The following is a 20,381-nucleotide window of genomic DNA, read 5'->3' as shown; positions in this document are numbered from 1 at the left end:
CCACTCTGAGCATCACTGCAGTAATCATCCTATGTACATCCTGTGCACTGCAGTATTCAACCTATGTAACACACCAGGAGTGTATTACAACCCAAGGTATGTTGGGCTATGAAAAAAAAGAATGAAAACTGTTTTAATCATCTGAAATTTATCTCTTCAAGATGAAAAACAGAAGTGATTTTTTTTTTCCTCCCAAATTGCCTGGCAGATTTCCTACATCATGTATTCAATATATATTTCCTTCCTCCTTTGTGTTTGAAGGTCGACTTATAAAATACTGAAATACCACATATAGTTAATTCTACATCTGGGCTTTCTATTCAATTCTATCTATCCAATTTCTAATTGTATACCAGTATCACACAGTTTTAAATGTCTGTTGTTTTGTCTTTATAGCTTATAATAAAATTCTTTAAAAAAAAACTGCAATGTTTTCACCCATTTCATCTTGTAGAGAATTCTAAAATCATTTTACTAAGTTCCAAAGGGGAAAAAAAAGTTAAGATCTTGATTATGTACAAGTTATTTTGTAAACATTAACATCTTTAAGTTATTTAATCTTCCTACCCGGAACACAATCTTTCTCACTAATTAATTAAATCACCTTTTAGCTCTGTACAAGCCTTCTTTAAAAACCTATCTCAGTAAAATTGATTTCTTAGCATTTTATACTTTCATGAAGTATGAAATTATCCCTTTTTCATATTTGCTAGTGGGGATACTGGAATATGACTGATTTATCCATGGTTTTTTCCTGCATGGTCAAATTACAAATTCTTGTGTTAATACTAGTAGTTTCTAAACAATTCTCTAGGATTTTCTGGTTATACATATAGCCATGACCTTATTTGAATAGATAATAAATATATCCTATCTTATTTCATTAGCTAGAACTTCCAAAACAATATCAAACTATAACTGCAGTACTGTCCACCCTTCCCTCCGCCCTTCTTAACTCATCAATTCGACACGGGCATCAAAGAACATCACTTAATGACACTGAGATGAGTAAGAATACTTGCCCGTGATTAGCTTTTAGGGAAGTAAATAGTATGTAAGCAAGACTTTTCAACAAAGAAACTCAGACTAAAATGTAAAAAGGCCCAGCATTCAATCTGGAAAGTTCATCGATTTAGAACATCTCTCTAAGAACTTCACTGCATTAGATTCAAGGCTGTCATTGAAGATGGGGGGGGGAAAGACCAAGTTATAAAACTGAGAACAAGAGAGCTAATTTAGGGCTAAATTAATTCTTTGACTAATGGGTAGTCAAAAAAAGTGCTCCCATGGTGTTTGATTGAGTTCGAATAATATTCTCTTAAAAGGATTCATTAATTTAAATTACAAAAATATTTATATACAGTTTTATAAGAAAATGATTTACAGTAGTGCTTATTACTGGGGTTAAAATTAAAAGCACAAATTTACACTGGATTTGTTCTTCAAGTTAAGTATGATACTATGGCAAAGATAATGATTTAAATTAATCTGCATTGCAGGAACCTAACATATTAAGATCCCTAAATAAATACAATATTAAGTAATCATTAAGGAAATCATTTCTACTGAATGATGGCAGTGGAAATGAGGATTGTCTATTTTTCCAATGCTTCTGTAACAGTTTAAAATTACCTTATTTTTAACAATGGTTCTACCCTTAAAATATGATGAAACAGGATATTCAAGAATTCTTCAGGATCTAGGAGAAAATAAAAAATCAAATAAGTCACAGACAAGATTTTTAAATCATTCTATTTTTTCTTTATAACTGTCATATTCCTATACAGAATTCAATTTCATAATCAATATTATTTCAATTAAAAGCATAGTTCTCAAGTTTTCCTAACAAAGTACAAAGGATATTTAAATGATATGATAAAGTATTACATGCCAATTTTGTTATAACTTTATTATATTTCAAAGGGTATAATAATTCACATATAGGGAAATAATTTTAATTTCTTTGGGGGGTGCTTAAGATAAGTGTAATAAAACCTGACATATGACCTTATTTTTTCCTGCTATTTAAATAATTATCAAGTCTGTAAATATTATAGCTAGTTACAATATGCTGTTAATACATTCAAAGTCAGGAGTTGAATCTCTGAGTAAATTCATTAGCTATGAATAGATTAAAACACTGTCTCTGACCATAAACTTAATCCTAATCAGCCATTTGTAACTCCCTTTATAACAAGGAAAGCTAAGTGAGAAACGTAGATGACCCAGTGCAACTCTTCACCCCTGAAAAGAAAACAACTCTGAATATCATTGCTGGATGGAAAGATCTCCTTATTTATTCATAATATACTAAAACCAGCTAGCTTCTTAAAGGGGTTCATTATTCCACATATGCACTCACTTTTAGAAGAGAGAAAGCATTTACAAAAAGAGAAGAAAATTGTACATCACATAGAAAAAAATTGTATTTTAAAATATAATCCCCCAAACTACAAAGATATAATATTTCAGCCAACAATTTAGCATTTATGCTTTCAAGTTATTTTTAATGCATATCCTATAAATTAAAACAGTCACCTTTTTCTTCAGAGGTAAATCCTGATGCAGCCTCAACTTTTTCAAGTATTTTCCTCAGTTTCATAATCTTTGTTGCACATACGTATCCGTATCTATGTTAGTAATAAACTATTAATTAATATTAGCATATATATTAAATTAATATAACACATTTTTTATTGAAGCACAGTTGGCTTACAATGAACATAACACATTTTGATAATCAAATATTTCTTATGTAACTCCAGTGTGTCATAAATTAGTAAGCTTAATAAGTATTTCAGAAAATACAATTATAAGCTTCTTCTTGAGGTTTGAAAATTTTTAAATCTATAATCAGAATTATCCCAGACACTATGATAACCTAAAAATAACTATCATATACTAATAAAAGAAAAAATATTTTAACTTATGATGACTGTTTTTTTAATACTATTTTACTTAAGGAATTAAAACATGTACTTTACAAAACACAATATACAATTTTGAGAGAGAATCCTTTTAATGTTGTACTAAAGGATGAAACAGCTACCAAGGGGGATGGAAAGTGCAGTGATAAGAAACTGAAATTCTAAAATCTGCAATCAAACCAGTCATCGTAATTATGACATTTTCTCTTATCTTTCTCTGAATACAGGATACATGCAATAAGCTTCCTGTCAATCCTTGACAAAATTCTAATTCTAAAAATGGCTTCAGAAGGCAGCTTAGAGGCCACCATGGGCTTCATAAGAGCAAGTCAGAACCACCTAATCTTATATACATTTTTCATATCGGCTATTCACTCACTCATTAGCTCCTTGCAGCCAACATATTGAGCATCTACCACTTACATAGTAATCTAACCTTTCAGTCACTGGGAATACAAAAATGAGTAAGGTGAAAAAACAGGGCCTCTGCCTGCGAGAAGCTTGAAATGGAGAAAGCACGTGTTTCAGTACCAAGTAAAACCAGTCAGCTATAATCTAGATATGACTACTGCAGACACAGGGAATCTTGATCAAAACAGGGCATCTGACAAGTTTCTTGTTGTGGACAGGGTGACAAAGTCTGACAAACTATGATTCTTAACTGGTTGGACAACAGTATTCAAAGAACATTTATTAACGGACTTATGGTGTTTTGGAAGGAAAGAAGGAAGTGGTAACATGCCTTAGAGTTTTGGATTTAATCTGTCTTGTTCTAGTATCAATCACTTGGGGGGAAAATAGACAGTATGTTTAAAATTTGCATTTATACAAATATAATACAAGATAATTGATGTAAAACTCAAGATTCATAACTATCTTAAGGGGTAAAAACTACAGTTATTTTCATCATTACAGAATTTATCTTAAGGGGGTAAAAACTACAGTTATTTTCATCATTACAGAATTCAAAGAAAATAAAAGATACAAGTGGGAAATTTATTCAACTATAATATACTTTCCTAGTCATGTTATATAGTAGGTCATTCTGAATGCTCATTATATTTCAGTGTTCTGCATTTTGGGGTCAAAATCTTATATCAAACTTTTTAAATTTAATTGTTAAATAATGAAAGTATGTCACAAAATTTAAATTTATCTTAATATGGACTTCAAATTACATAGTTTGCTCCCGATATTCCTAAAAGAACAGATTTGTTTTGTGATCTATGGCCCTGACTCTTCATAGTTTAAATTTTATACTGTGACATTATCACACATTCCTCCTACCACTTAACAAAAGTCCTTACTAGATGTCTTGTACTTATACCATTACAAATTGCTTCCTGTGGCCAAAGAAAGACATACTTATAATTCTTAAACTAGGAGATAACCAAAAACATCACCTTTTTAAGAGAGGTGGAGGGAGGCCTAAGTATCTTCCTTTAACCAAGAAATGTGTTAATAAAATACATCTCATGTATTTCTAACATAAAACTATTAAATACTTGCTACTCTATAAATAAAAATTTCCCTTGCTGCTATTCAGATAAAATTAAGTTTAAGAAGCCAGATCATACCGATTAAACTAATAAGCATGATTACATTAGGGGTAGTATTGAAGATAAGAATCCCAAATACTGTATATCAGCTTTTATAAACCTACTGTAATTGCTGAATTGTAGTACACTCTACCAAAATGGTTTAATCATTTCATGGCATACACTATGTGCTACACCTTGGCCAGATTTAAAATGTTAAAGAAGTAAAGACAGTACACGGGACTTCCCTGGTGGTGCAGTGGTTAAGAATCTGCCTGCCAATTGCAGGGGACACAGGTTCGATCCCGGGTCTGGGAAGATCCCACATGCCATGGAGCAACGAAGCCCGTGCGCCACAACTACTGAGCCTGTGCTCTACAGCCGGCGAGCCATAACTACTGAGCCCACGCACTGAAACTACTGAAGCCCATGCTCCCTAGAGCCCGTGCGCTGCAACTGCTGAGCCCACACTCCACAACTACTGAAGCCTGTGCACCTAGAGCCGGTGCTCCACAACAAGAGAAGCCACCACAATGAGAAGCCCGCTCACCGCAACAAAGAGTAGTCCCTGCTCACCACAACTAGAGAAAGCCCGTGCAGCAATGAAGACCCAACACAGCCAAAAAATAATTAAATTAATTAATTAAATAAAATTTTAAAAAATAAATAAAAGTAGCAACAAAGACTGAACAGAAATCTTCTTTAAAAAAAAAAGACAATACAAGGACCAAAAGTTTAAAAAGATGTTAATACATCATCGAGAGAACTAATTCTCTCCCATTTCTCATTAAAGGAAAGCAGGGAATAAATTAATTACTGTACCAAAAAACAGCACATAGGATACCACCTAAAGGCAAAAATAACTATCTTCTACTTACATTCTCAGAGGATTAACGATTTCTGTCCTCAGCAGCTCTTGAGTTTCACTATAATATTCTACATCATTCTTTTCTTTGGGTCTAAGTAACACAGTGTCCAGAACCGAACTAAAAGCAAACAAGCTGCAAAATAAAAAGAATATTTTTCCTCATGCTGTAAATGTACTAATTTTTGAGAAACACATACTAAAAAGAATATGAAGAGAAAAATCACAAAGTCTGGAGAATAAATAACGTACAAATTAGTGTTTTTTATTAATACAGGTAACCAAGACCCCTGTCAAGGTTCCCATGGTTCAATCATCAGGGCCTAGAGAGCCTAAGGAGAATACTAATATCAAGAAGGCAAACTATAGATTGACAGTGTTAAGGGATTAAAAATATACCTTCAGTACACTGGAAAACTTATTTGCAAAAGCTGAAAGAAGGCCTACAAATCTGAGTCAAACTACAACAGAGGAGAAAGTTTGGAAACTAATTTCCCAAAGCAAGCACATACCCAATATGTAACCCCTTCTAGATATTATACTTCTCTCTCTCCACAGCCCTTTGCAGAAATCTGAATTCCTTTAAATGTCAAAATCACTTGTCAGTGACTAACAGCAGTGACTTGCTGATATCAAAGAAAGAGAAAATTTGGCTAAACAGATTTTTATCGGAAAATCTGAAGAATATCACATCAATTCTTGCTTTTGTCAACACCTCTGGGAGACAAAGTATTCTGCCCAAAAAATGGCCCACCACTTTTATTCTTCTCCCTGTCTTTAAAATTTTAACATCCCATTAACTTTCTAATTCTTACAACATGGCTGTACAGAGCTGGCAGGTTATGCTCAGTTTAACTTGGTTCAAGCTTCAGAGTGTAAAAATTCTTGCCATGTTAAATCATTCTACTTTGGAACAAACTACATATACGAGGGCAACTGTGCTTCTACTGAAAATACTTCTTTAAAATAAAGTAGTTTTATGATTGCTTCTGCCTAGTAAAACAAACATACAAGCCAGTCAATGGCTTATGACAAGTTATTTGATTTGTGCGCAAAGATCCTGTACTTACTGTCTTCAGTCCTATGATTTCCCACATACCCTGAGAATATCTGTACCACCTGTAACACTAGCATTCACCTCTTATCCATCATTCACTGCATTATTTTTTATATTAATTTTTTGGATACAGGCACATGAGGCAACATTCAGTAGCTTCCAAGGAGTATATAGTGAAATGCAAATCTCCCTTTCTCTCCTGAACCCCAGCCCCCAGTTTCTCCACTCAGAGGCAGTTAGCAGTTTCTTTCTCTCTCTCTTTCTCTCTCTCTTCAACACAAACACACAGAAACACACACACCTACCCCCATGGCACTCTATTCCTACTGCATTTATTTTAAACTTACCAGAATAAGGTTGAGTCTAAGTAACAAGAATTGTAATGACCCTGGATACCTTTCTTCTTTCCAATCATTATCTCTAAACCTTCTTTTTCCATTTTTGGTGGAGTATTTTCTTCTACTACTTCACTTAAGTAGCCTCCAAATGCTGCAAAGATAAAAATGAAAATAATTCTTTTAAACTATTATAGTTATGTATTCCCATACATATTTCTTCACTTAAAAATATCTTTTTGTATTTTGATGCTCAATTTATTACCCAACTTAAAACTAAGTTAAAGGTAGGTTTTGGTTAATTGTTATTCAGCTTGGCTTATAAAAAATGCTAATGTTTGTTTTCAACCTTACTTCCTTCACAATTTAAAAAACACTTTAGAGTATCAAGTAATGTAAAAAAGCATCTGCCAAGTAAAATATTTTGTTCCCCAAGTATTTTATTTGTCTGAAGATGTTCCATTTTCAAGTTGGAAAAGAAAACAAAAAATTCCAAAGCACTACCTTCAACTGTAAGAAAAATTATTTTTCATAAAGATGGCTTTCCTATTTATACCTGTTGAACCCTCAAGATGCTTCACCACGATTATCCAAAACTGGAAAGGAATAGTATCAGGAAACTGCCACCTACTATAAGTGATGAGATCTGTCCTTCATCAAGCAATTAAAACTACTTCTTATAATAATGCTGGCTTATTGATGTACTTGAACAATACAGAGAGAGGAAAATCAGTGCCATAAAGAAGGCCACATTTCAATCTCTATCTCCCGGGTTGTTGAAAATTAAATGTCTGTAATCAACAGGAAGGAGAAAATAAATCCCACTATTTCTCAATTTTTAAGTCTCAAGCATGGTTTCCTGGCTAATACTTTTTTTTAAATGTCCCCTCTTAGGATAACTGTAACTTTCTCATACACCAAGTAATATTTTTTTTCTGATTTAAAAGCTTGATGAACACTGGCAGGAAAGAAAGAAACACTGTTTACTACCAACTACTGCAAAAGACATGAGGTCAGAACTAGAGTCATTCCAGATTGATGAATAAATGAAAGGCACACAAATACCTAAAGAGTTACAGCGTTCGATCTGATTGGAAACTGGCTGCAGGGACGCAAACCTAGAGTCCGGCCGGCAGCTCTTCAGTTTAACAAACAGCGCCTTCTTCAGGGCACAGGTGAAATACCGAGTACCCCTAAAGGTTCCATCTGTACAGCCTGCACACTCATCTTCCTGAAAAAGAAAAAAAAAGAAAAATGCTTAGACATGCATTATTCTCCATCTTGCAAAGATGGTATACAAAGAACTAAGACTTGTTTCAAGTTTACCCTTTCTTAGAATTCCGTTGTCACACCTGTACTGAGAACTCCATCAGGAAAACGGGGTTAACTAATCAGTGTTTCAGCCCACAGCTGATGATTTGAGAAATTAATGCCTTATTCCAGCATAAAATCCTCAATGTATTTCCCTTCAGAATACATGTTAAACCTTCCCTGGTTAACTGACTTCCCTGCACCATTTCCAAAAGCATTAAAACTAGTGCGGAGAGGGGGCCAGAAGGGGCTGTTTATTTTAACAACCCAAAGAGAAAAATAGCATTCACTGGCCTGTGAACCAACAAATAAAAAAACAAGAAATATATTTAAATAAAAGCTAAATGTACTCAAATTCTCTTTCTGATTATGAAATGTCAAGCAATATGCTTTCTAATCTCCAAAATCTTTCCCTCTACCAAAGATCTCAAAAGGTCACTAAAAATGTTGATTAATCTTAAAGTCAATGATAGAAATATTAGAACTGATTGCAGGAGGGAAGCTAAGAAAAAATAAAATAAAAACTGATAAGAGTTTGCTTTCCTTACTGCATTCTGTTTAATATAATGAGCCTAAACATGTTAGACTAAAAATCTACTTTCATTCCTTGAACATAGATCAACTAACATTAAGAATAAGTGGATCAGATGCTTAATGGGTGGCAAAGGATGTCAGGCAGCGTGGAAATAAAATTCTTCTCTAGTGATGGCTTTGAGGATAAATAAAATATTTCACCAAAAAGCAGAGTAGGGAAAGCTCTGTACAAAACCCCAGACAGAAAAGAAATGCAATTTTTAGGTCAAATTAAATTACCAGTTCCAGTCCAGCCAGTACTTCATTGAGTCCTGGCGGCTGACCAATCCAACGGATTACCCCATAGAAAGGAGGATTCTCTTTAACCTCGGCCAGCGAGCCCACTTCCAGGCCATGTGAGTTACCAGAAGATACGGCCAAGGGTGGACTCTCCTGCACAGGTGCGTTGTTTAGCTCTCCCATCACAGACTGAACTGACAGAGAGAGCGGACTGTGGCTAATACTTCCATTGGTGTTGGGCATCTTTGTCAGACTAAATGGTAAAGAATGAAATCTGTTCTCGCTGGATAGTGAGTTCATGGAAGGAGGCTGCAGTGGTGGTGAAGCGTGTCCAAAGTCTGGAGAGATCTCCGTAAGCGATTTTGCGGGGTCTTCAGCAACTATAAGAAATTATTCTTAATTAGAGAAATTTATTCAAGAATATTAAATATGCCCTACATCTCTAAAGATTAATATATACATAAGTCCAACTGCCCACCTGACCTCTTCTAGTATGATTCTCATAAGCATCACAAACTTACTACCTCCAAGTCAGTGTTCTTGATTCACATCCCCACCTCCAAATTTTTCTTCTTCAGTAAATGGCACCCAATTATTCAAACCAATAAAATATGTTATTGATTGGAATCACATAGGCTATATTCTTTGTCCAAAATACAATTAAGTTTAAAAACCAATACAAAAAAGAGAGCAAAAAATTTAAGATGCTTCTAAATAACAAATGAATCAAAGAAGAAATGATAATGTAAATTTTTAAAATAAAGAAAAAACACTTGAACACAACTAAGTAATACTTATAAAAGAAATGTATAGACTTAATAGTTCATTTTAGAAAAAAAGGAAAGGTAATATTAATAAACTCAGCATACAACTTAGGAAGTTAGAAAAACAACAGAATAACCTCCCAAAAAGTAGTCAAGAGGAAAGAATAAACACAAAAATAGAAATTAATGAAAGAGAAAACAAACATCCAATAAAAAGAACCAAAGCCAAAAGCTGTTTCATTAAAACAACTAATACAGTTGCCAGGCAGGTACTGCAAATCAGTGTGGAAAGAACAAACTTCTTAATAAACAGTGTTGAGATAATCAACTATCCATATTTTAAAAAAATTAAATTGGACTCCTCTGTCATACTCCACACAAAAACAATTTCCAGATGTCTTAAAGAAAAATGTCAAAGGCAAAACTACAAATTTTGGAAGAGAATATAGAAGAATGTTCTTTATGACTTTAGGGTAGAGAGATATATCTTAAACACGAGTATACAAACCAAAAAGGAAAAGACTGACAAATATGACCACATTAAAATTAACAGATACTTGTCTATTAAAAGACATCAGAGCAAGAGTAAAAATATGAGCCACAAACAAGGAGAAAATACTTGTAATCCTTATTTTTGACAAAGGATTAGAATTTGAAAAAGGTCTATAAATCAATTTTTTCAAAAGACCAGAAAAAAATAGAAAAAAAATGGACAAAAGACTTGAAAAGGGAGCTCACAGAAAAAGAAACCTAAGTCACCAACAAATCAATGAAAAGGTTCTTGCCCTCACTAGTAAAAACATAAAAGGAAGTCAAAATCAACATGAGATAGCATTTCAAAAGGTAAAGGTCTTAGAACATTAACTGTTGGTGAGGATGAGGAGTCAATGATACCCTTACACAAAGCTGATAGGAGTGTGAATTAGTATTAACTATTCCAGGAAACAGTCTGGCATTATTTAGTAAAGGAAAGATGTGCATATCCCATGTACGTCTAGTAATTCCACTCCTAGGTACATACCCTAGGCATGGGTAAGAATGTTAATAGCAGAGCTGTTAATAATAGCAAGAAAATAAAACCAATTCAAATGTCCATCAATGGTCGAATGGATAGTTACATTGTGGTATATTTAAATACCATATTTCACAGAAATGAAATGGAATGGAATGGAATGGAATGCTATACAGCAATGAAAACAAATAAATCATCGTCACATACTACAACTTGGATGAATCTAGAAACATAATGTTGAGGGAGGAAATTACACAATATATATACAGTCTGATTCCTTGTATATAAAGCTCAAAACCATGCAAACTAACAGTATGCTGTTTAGATGGACAAACTCATAAAGCGATAACGAAAACCAAGAGAGTGATAAACACTAAATTAAAGATGATGGTAGCTCAGAAGAGAGTGAAAAGAACAACACTAGGAAGAAGCACTGAGGGGATTTCAAAGGGAATGATAATGTTCTTTGCCTTCAAGTGAGTAGCGACTCCATCGGTGTTCACTGTACTTTATACCTTATCCATTTAAGATTCTTTACTGATGATATTTAATCTAAAATTTTTTTAAGTTATTATTTTCTTTCCCAAACCTTCAACCCCCCAAGCCCAACACTCAATTCCATACAGCAAGATCTGTTGTTTCTACCTCCAAAATATACCTCAAATTTGTCCACCCCGCTTACCCTCTACCATCATCTCCCCAGTCAAAGCCACCACCGTCTTTCACCCTGCAACCAGTCTCTTACCTGGACTCTCTGTCCCTCTTCTCGCCCCTCTCCAATCTAATTACCATACCACAACTAGTGAGATCTTTTTAAAATTTAAAGATCTTACAGGATCTTGTATCATTCCCTTGTTTAAAACCATCAATGGCTTTCCAGTACTCTTACAATAAATACTAAATTTCTTACCAACACTTACTAGGTCCTAAATGATCTGGCTCCTACCTACCCCTCCAAACTCATTTCATACACCTCTTTTCCTTGCCTACTCTGCTTCAGCCACTCTGGCCTACTTCCTGTTCCCCAAATATAATTTCTCACCTCAGGACCTCTGCCTTTACTATTTCCTCTACTTAGAATGCTCTTCTCAAGCTCTTTTTCTGGCAGTTTCAGTCACATCATCCAGATCTCAACACAAATATCATTTCCTCAAAGACTCTTTTGCAAACCACCTCTGGAGCCACCAGCTGCTATCACCTTGTTCATTTCCTTCATTGCACATGTCACAGTTACCTTGTCTGTCTATACCTTTATTGTCTATCATACAAACTAGAATATAAGCTCCCTACAATGAGGAACTTTGTTAAGTCTTTTCCATGGTTGGATCCACAACACTCGGTACAGCCACTAACACAAGAAAATACTCAATATTTGTAATTTAAAAAAATTTGAATAAATGAATCAAATGTTATAAAGAATAGCCTTTAAAATGTGTAAGTAAAACAACTACAGATATGATGTTCTTTTACAAGTAAATTGCTTCTATTTTCTAATTTAAGGATGCAGGCCTATTCCATACAAATTTCATTACTTCATATGTCTTTTTGGACCCGCTAGAAGGTCACTATATTAATCCAGACAGCAAAAAACAAAGGAAAGGATCTGAACTAAGGCAGTGGTTTCAGAAATGAAGAGAGGGGAAGGATTCTAGTGATGTTAAAGAGGAGGAAATCCCTAGGACTTGGTGACATCTGGATGTGACTAATGAGAGAGAGAGAGGAGGTCCAGGATGAAGCCGAAACTTACATTTTAGGCAACTGGACTCATGTCTCCATCTCCTCGCTCCGTAAAAACATAACTCACAAGGCCATCAGCGACTGCCACTGGCTAAATCCAACGGGTTTTGTGTGGTCTTAATCTTATTTGCCCTCTCAGAAGCATTCGACACTGGTGTCTATTAGCTCCTTGGCTTCTTGACCCAATAACCTCTTGTTTGGCCCACATCCTCTGGTTACCTTTTCTCTGTCTCCTTTGAAGACTTCTCCTCCCCCAGCCATTATGCTCCTCAAGGCTCAGACTTAAGCCACACCCTCCATCCCTACTTTCTCCATAGGTGATACTATTCACAGGATTTTAATCACCACATATGTGAAGGCAACCTACAAATTTATTTCTCCAGCTCTTAACATCTCTTTTAAGATCCAGAGCTGCATATGCAACTGCCCGCTTGACAAATCAACTCTGGAAAGTTTAAAAGGCTCCTCAAACTCAACATATTCAAAGCAAATCCATCACTTTCCTCCACAATCACCTAATCCATCACCTTCCTCCACCATCACCTAAGTATGCAGGCAGAAAACTAGGAGTCATCACTCACATCTCTTTCTTCCTTACCTCTCACTTTCAATCTATCTGTGAATCCTGTCAATTCACTTCTGATATCTCATAGCCATCCACCTCTCCCCATCCCTTCCCCAACAAGTCTAGCCCCAGCTACTATAATCTAGGGCTTGAGCCTATCAGCAGCCTTCAACGGTGTCCTTGCATTCACACAGCCCCAGATTCAGTCCACTGTCCACCCTGCAGCCACAATCATCTTTTCAAAAGGCAAACCCTGCAAACCCCTTGCTGAAAATCCTTCAGTGGCTTGCCATTTCCTTTTAATAGGATACACCAGGCTCCACATGACCTGGCCTTGTTTGCCATTCCATTCTCATCTCATAAAATGTTCTATCTCTCTGTTCTGGCTACTCTGGCTCTCTTTAGTCCTTGGCAAACACCAGCTCCATTTTACCATAAGGCCTTTACATATGCCATTCTTTCTGCCTAAAACGTTCTTCTGCCCCATTTCAATTTGTTATCTATCACTCCCCTGGTAAATCTAAGCTCATGTCACTTCCTCCTAGAAATATCCCTGAGCCCCTCAAGTAAAAGCATCCCTTAATACACTCTCACAGCATCATATGCTTTCATTATACTCATCAAGACTGCAATTCTTCATCTGTTTCTGGCACACAGTAAGCATTCAATATATACTTGTTGAACAAACAAAAGAAAAAAGAATAAACCAGAAGAAAGTGATGTCCCAGAACCAAGGGAAGGTAGAGTTTTTAAAAGTGGTATCAAAAAAAAAGGTATATCAAGATAGTAAAGTCTTTAAATGATTCAATTGATTCTAGAGATCTTCTACCTTAAACAGATCAATGAAGTGCAGAGAACAAGCTGCTAATATATTTTCTAAATATTACATTAACCTTAACAGCAGTGCAGTTCAAAGTGTGTATAATATTTTAATTCAGCAATATTAATAAAGAATAGTCTACTCATTCTGTTTCCAAAAACTATCTATATTGGTGAAAAAGCCATTTTTTCTCTAGTGAGTTAAAAGGAGAGAATCATTATAAAGAACACTAAAATTATAGATTACCTTCATCAATATACCATGAATTTTTTGATTTGGATTGTGGTTGTGAGTCAACAGAAGACCCATTTAAGGTATAAAATAATTCAGATCTGTTTCTATTTCCAGGGTCTGAGGTAGATCCTATGGAACAAGAAAAGTTCTTTTTAAAAATAAAGTCAATATGGTGTGAAAGTTTTTCCGTAAGAGAAAATAATATGTATACGGTGTTAACAATTATTTACACAACCAACAGATGTATACAAACACAATATATTTTATTAGTGCCTTCAGCTTTTAAAATTTTGGTAACCATTTCTGCAGTGTCAAAAAGATTCTTTAGCCCAAGAAACAATATAAGAGGGAACAGGAGTTAAGTTAAAAGAAAAGCCTGCTTTTTTAAAAAAAAAAAACAAACTGCTTTAAAAAATCATTTCATGTACTATGGCTTATTTCCAAATGTCAAAATCACCATTCCCCAGCGAACCTCTTGGTTCACAAACTTAACATATTATTTTAAAATGGTTGCCCTCAAAAGAAGGCAGTCTTCAAATGTATATAAATAGATGCGTAAATTACGTTTAGAAGATTTAAGGTTTAAACATTTTGTAATTGTTAGTCAACAAATCCCTTGCTAAATTTCTTCATGTCTCTGAAAAAGTGAAGCAGTATTATTTCTTATACATTAGATTTATTAAATGTAAGCAAATTTAGTGTAGCTATGCCACAGGCACATCAAGACATTCCCCTGCCTCATTACTAAGAGGACATGCCATCATTGAGAGCAGTGGGCTCTCTAGAACTTACAACAAAATCTGATTCCTTTTTCAATTTAAAGCAGGTAACTTTACACTTCATACCTATAACTAAGATCTGCTACAACATAAGTAGTACACATATCTTAAGAAAATCTTTAGGCTATTCATATTTAAGTGAGAGTAGCAAATTGGTGCTAGCCTATCTAGATACATAGGTTAACATAAAAAATACTATCTATCACTTGTATACTCATTCCACATCTCCCAGGGTCCAATGTCACATAAAATATTTCTTAAAGAACAATTTCCTTTTAAATAAGCTGAAAACGTTTTCTTCACTAGATAATTGAGGAAAAAACATTATTTTCTTAACCTACATATGAGTTCAAAATTCTTGCAGCTTTTAAAATTAGCTGTTTAGCTTGTATAACTACCACCCTATACATCTATGAATTATGTGGAAGTTAACCAAAAAATAACTAAAAACTCCACATGTATTATAAGGGAGTCTCTGGAAGAAAGACAAAAATTTTTGCTTAGTAATTTAATTTGTGCCACCTCTGTTAGCAAAATTCACATAATCTCTAGTATACTTTATCCTATAAACATTATCCATAAATGATTATTTTGTACAGTGCAACTCTAAACTATATATACAAATGTTACAAGTAGGGAATTCCAAAAACCAGTTTATATGGACCAGAAAAAGACACAGGTCCCCACAGGAAACTTTTCATCATTTAGAAAAGGTTGCGAACCCTTGGCTTAAGCAACACCATCTATACACATTTTTTAGTAAACTCCTAAAAATGTTTGCAAGAAGAAAGTCTACATATACATTAAGGAGTAATACCTTTTAACCTTTTTTCAATGCTATGGCAAATAAAAAATCATGTAAATAACTAAGAACTGTATTCTATTAATCCATACCTGTAGCCTTTGGTTTATTATGACTGGATGAACCTTTGTCCCCAACACCTCTTGACATAAAGGCTAGTTTGGGAGGCCTCCTTTCCTGTGTAATGCTATCTGAAACAGTAAACATGTTTTTTAAAGATAAAAGCAAATTCTTACAGAAGAGAAACAATTGAGCAAATAATGACAACAACAACAATCCCTTTCCAACGAAAAACAGAATTTTCAGAGTAGTTTTACAAATTCGTCAAGGCCATAAAAAGTACTGAAAAAGATCATACCAAAAAAAATCATTGCTGTATTTCAAAACATAATTTCTACAAGATAATTAATACACCCCAAGTACAATTCAGCTAAGTGCTTTAACTTCTTGAAAATTTAACCACTTTTAATCAATTTTATTTGATATGTTGAAACACCACCAAGAAAACCTTACTCAGTTTTTTGCAGGATTTCCCAAATCAGTATCTCCAGAACACCCCTGTGTGTTATGAAGTGTCCCACTCTCAAATATCTCTAGAAGATGCTGAGATAAACAGACTTCTTTTCTGCATAACCCCAGAACCTTTAATATGCTAATATGCATTGTGAATCTCTCAAAAAAGGATATAATAAACTTATTTGATACTGCTTTTGTGCCACTCCACTTAGCATCTCAGATTAATATATTTCATGGGACACACATTAGAAAAAGTCTGGTTAGGTATATGCATCAGTTTTTAAAAATATATATATATGTTAAGAATAACACAAACACATATACATATAAGAGAAAAAACAGAGAAATACACAAATGAATAATGCAGAAAGACAGAGATAAATAGCAACAATATTTCTGAAGAAAACACTTAAAACTTTTTTGAAAAATTGGTGCAATAATTTTGTTTTTGATACAAAAACTACCTTAAACCTTAAAGGCCAGTGATTTTCGTAAGATATTCACAAAAACTGATCAAGCAAATGTAGAAAAGTCAGTCTGGAAAGTTTTCCCCTGGAAAGTTCAACATATCCGTGGAGTCCAACATGACACTTAAGTCCTACCTGATAAAGCTGTGTATCAGCAAAAACAACATCACTCACAGTGGATTTTTGAGAACAGAAAGAGAAAAAGAGGGAAAGTTTTACATTTTAAACACAAGGGCTATTTTTTTTAAGAAAAAGGAAATAATACTGAATTAATTATATATAAATGATGCTTGGTAACTGTTTTCCACAGTTGGAGGGGGAGAAGAATGCATTATTAAACTATATCTTAACCGTCTCATAATGTGATCAAATGGAATATTATTTTAGTTCAAAAATTATACTGAATAACCATGTGTTTAACCAAGTGATATAGTAAATGAAAGGCTATTTACCAATATTTTTATGATGTTACCATTCAAATATCTCTAAATACCACATGTGAGAGCTACTGTGAAAGGTAAAACTTCTTAGTCACTGGCAAAAGTTTCCAAATTACAGCATATAAATTGACTAAAGAAAACTAACTCCCACTATTAACTGTAATTAATTGCACGTAAGTACATTTTGAAAAGATATTCACATGTATACCATAATCTATATACATTATACAGTTAGTGGTGATTATAATAAAGGCAGAAAATGGTCTTAACTAAGGCCTCCTGGCAGTACCAAAAGGCCAAATGGATGAGCCGGTGGTGGCAACTCTGCTGGGATGCTAGGGGAGAGCTCCAAGGATTAGGAATACGCAGGCACTGGAGTTGGAAATGGTGGTTATCTTCTGCCAAAGCCTTTATCATGGGGGAGGTAGGGGCTCAAATATCAACTTTGAGGAATAGGACAGTCCTGCAGAATTCTATGCAGATAAAGGGTCACATGCCATATCTAACTTGCCCTCCTGCAGTTACATACCAACTAATTCTTCTTTCTTTATCACAACTATATTTATGATCCAAAATCAAAGCCTTCTATCTTAAATGAATTTTAAGAGATTACCATCTCAGGAAAAGGCAAGTATGAGAAAATAAACAAAGTAAGGAATAAATTTGGCAGGCAATTTTGTGAGATTAAAACAATCCTGATTAAAAGATATTAAAAGAGATAACAAGACACGTCCACCAAACGGCATGTAAGAAATGTTCATAGCAGCCTTATTTGTAATAACCAAAAGCTGGAACAGTGCATTCTACAAGAGAGTGGATAAACAAACTGTGATCTGTTCATGCAATGGAATATTACATAGCAATTAAAAAAAGAATAAACAACTGATATACACAACAACATGGACACTGTGTTGAGAAAAGAAATGAAGCCAAAGGTACCCATTATATATACACAGCAGGAGTGCATTCAAAATGATAATATTAGCAGCCTGCCCATCACTCTTATTGATTTAATCAGAAAAAGAAAAATCCCTGGAAGAAACTTGGGTTGGAAATCGTAACCATAACCCAGTGAACAATAACAAACCACAAGAAATGTCTGTGAATTTGAATGACCCACTAAATTAAGAAAATTGCTTAACTGATGTACTGCTTAACATCATCAGCCACAAGAGCATAATTCAAACCCAAATGAGAATTTAATATCCATGGAGAAATCTACTGTAGAAAATGTAAGTTTACTTGGGTAGAATGAAGAATTATAAAACCTAATACCAAATACACTATACAAACAACAAATCAAAAACCTCCTTACAGTGAGACCACTGATCAGAGTAAATATTTTCCTTATATTTTAGACAATTTTATATTAAAAACTGTTCAAGAAATCCTGGAAGGTCCATAGAGATAACATCAGGGTTGCATACTGTGATCTAGTGCTTCAAAATAACCTTTTGGGCTCTAATTGTCTCATATGAGAGGAGTCCTGCCTATACAGACAACATTCAGGGTGATTCAGACTGACAATCTCTACAGAAGGCCACTTGGCATTATCTATCAAAATGTAAAGTACACATACCCTTTGACCCAGCAAGTCTACTTCCAGGAAGTTATCTTTTTTTAAAGATCTTATAAATATTTTAAGGTAAATGAGCATAATATATCCCATTTAAATACTCAGAAAAGTATATTGACGGCACACAAGAAAAATCTACAGATGACATGATATTGAGAGAGACAAAACACGAAAGGACAGAATTAGTATCCAAAATGATCTGAAAATGGAAGACTGGATAGCTCTAACGACATGAAGTTAAACAGGGACAAATGTAAAGTCCTGCCATATGTCCCCCAAATCAACCATACAAATATAGATCAGAAGCAGAAGTACATGTGAACAAAAATGGGGATTTAAGTCAAGCGTAAGTTCAGGAATCATTAATTCATTAGTTTATAAGTGTATTCATTTAGTCAAGAAATACTACCAACTCCATGCAAGGAAGGCATTATTGTGTCTCTGGGAATATAATTCAAACTGTGACAGGGCTGCCCCAAAATCTTTTCTGCCAAAGTCCTGTTCTATTGCAATAATTAGTCTACATACAGACTACGGTATTCTGTTCCTCTCTAGATGTCCAAGTGTGAAGGTGTCTTTAACAAACCAGGTCTTATTCAGAATATCTGGAAGGCATGCCATATGAGAAATGGCTAAAACGACTCAAACTATTTAGGCTGGAGAACAGAAGATGTAGGTGTCAAGGACATTCATCTTTGAATATCTGAGGGTTGCTACAAGGAAGAGGGGCTGGGATTTGTCCTAACTTCATCCCCAGTTAGAACTAGAATCAATGAGGGAAGTTATAGGAAGGTAGAGGTAAGCACGTATCATACAAGGAGAGACTTTTTCACAATTAGATCTGTCTAAAATGAACTACTCTAATTTTCTTCAGGACAAAGTGACTCGTCTATCAAATGAACACATAAGTAATCTTTTAGCTATACTGGATACATGCAAACTGAAACATACATATGACATTACTCACTGAAGCATTGTTTATAATAGCAAAAGACTGAAAACAGCCTTAATGCCCATCAGTAGGGGACTGGTTTCAAAAAACTGATACATTTATAAAATGAAATACAATGCAATAATTTAAGCAAAAGATTAAGTATGCAATTTATGTACTAATATAAAATGATCCCTATGATCAATCTACTGTTAGCTTTTTTAAAAAAGGTGCAACTTACTCTTCTGGAAAGATAAGTTGGTGTACTTTTTCCTATTCCTCCTGATAAGTACAGCTAAAAACTCTGGATGTAAAACATATAAAACAAAACTGAGAAGCCTCTGAAAGGCAAAGAGGAGAAGGCAGATCAGCTAGGGAGCACGGGAACTAAGGAGTGACAGGAGATTTCCCTGGGTTTTCTTATTGCCTCATATATCCCAGACTTAGAGCTGAAGAAGGCAGCAACCTGGAAATGCCAATGGAGAGAGACAAAAGAAACTCCCAACAAAGGTATCCTCTCATTAGTCAAAGAATGAGAAAAGACAAACCCTAGTTAGACAGAAACTTTTAGACAATAATCACTCTATTGCATCCAAACACAGCGGCCACACCCACTCCAACAAAGGCCAAGCAGGGAATCTGGAATTCTGCCTCCACCTAACAATAATGAGGTGACACACACCCCTTGAAGTGGCAAAAACAAAGTTTAAAAGAATTTTAAAAGACAGTCAATAAATGCCATCACTGAGATGACTGAGATGTTAGAATCATCTGACAAAGATCTGTAAAGCAATCATGTCAAAATGATTCAATAAGCAATTACAAACACACTTAGGAAAAAACGAAAAATAGAAAACTTTTTACATAAAAGATAAAGAGAAAGGAATATTAG

At 34.5% G+C, this 20,381-nt stretch overlaps 1 protein-coding gene across 33 annotated transcripts in view; it reads right to left on the bottom strand.

Moving 5' to 3' along the window:
- The window catches only part of CYLD (CYLD lysine 63 deubiquitinase), a 56,435-nt gene that overhangs the window by 8,264 nt on the left and 27,790 nt on the right, over nucleotides 1-20,381 (bottom strand). For all 33 annotated transcript variants that reach the window (XM_067019632.1, XM_067019619.1, XM_067019620.1 and 30 more), the window contains 8 exons: nucleotides 15,652-15,750; nucleotides 13,991-14,107; nucleotides 8,847-9,226; nucleotides 7,788-7,953; nucleotides 6,735-6,876; nucleotides 5,344-5,466; nucleotides 2,539-2,630; nucleotides 1,633-1,699 (listed from right to left, as the gene is read on the bottom strand). In XM_067019632.1, coding sequence (XP_066875733.1) covers nucleotides 1,633-1,699; nucleotides 2,539-2,630; nucleotides 5,344-5,466; nucleotides 6,735-6,876; nucleotides 7,788-7,953; nucleotides 8,847-9,226; nucleotides 13,991-14,107; nucleotides 15,652-15,750 — 1,186 coding nt within the window. The remainder of the gene's footprint in view (nucleotides 1-1,632; nucleotides 1,700-2,538; nucleotides 2,631-5,343; nucleotides 5,467-6,734; nucleotides 6,877-7,787; nucleotides 7,954-8,846; nucleotides 9,227-13,990; nucleotides 14,108-15,651; nucleotides 15,751-20,381) is intronic.

This window comes from Kogia breviceps, chromosome 18 (genome assembly GCF_026419965.1).
Source record: "Kogia breviceps isolate mKogBre1 chromosome 18, mKogBre1 haplotype 1, whole genome shotgun sequence".
NCBI classification, from domain to species: domain Eukaryota; kingdom Metazoa; phylum Chordata; class Mammalia; order Artiodactyla; family Physeteridae; genus Kogia; species Kogia breviceps.
This window is presented reverse-complemented; position numbering and strand designations above follow the sequence as displayed.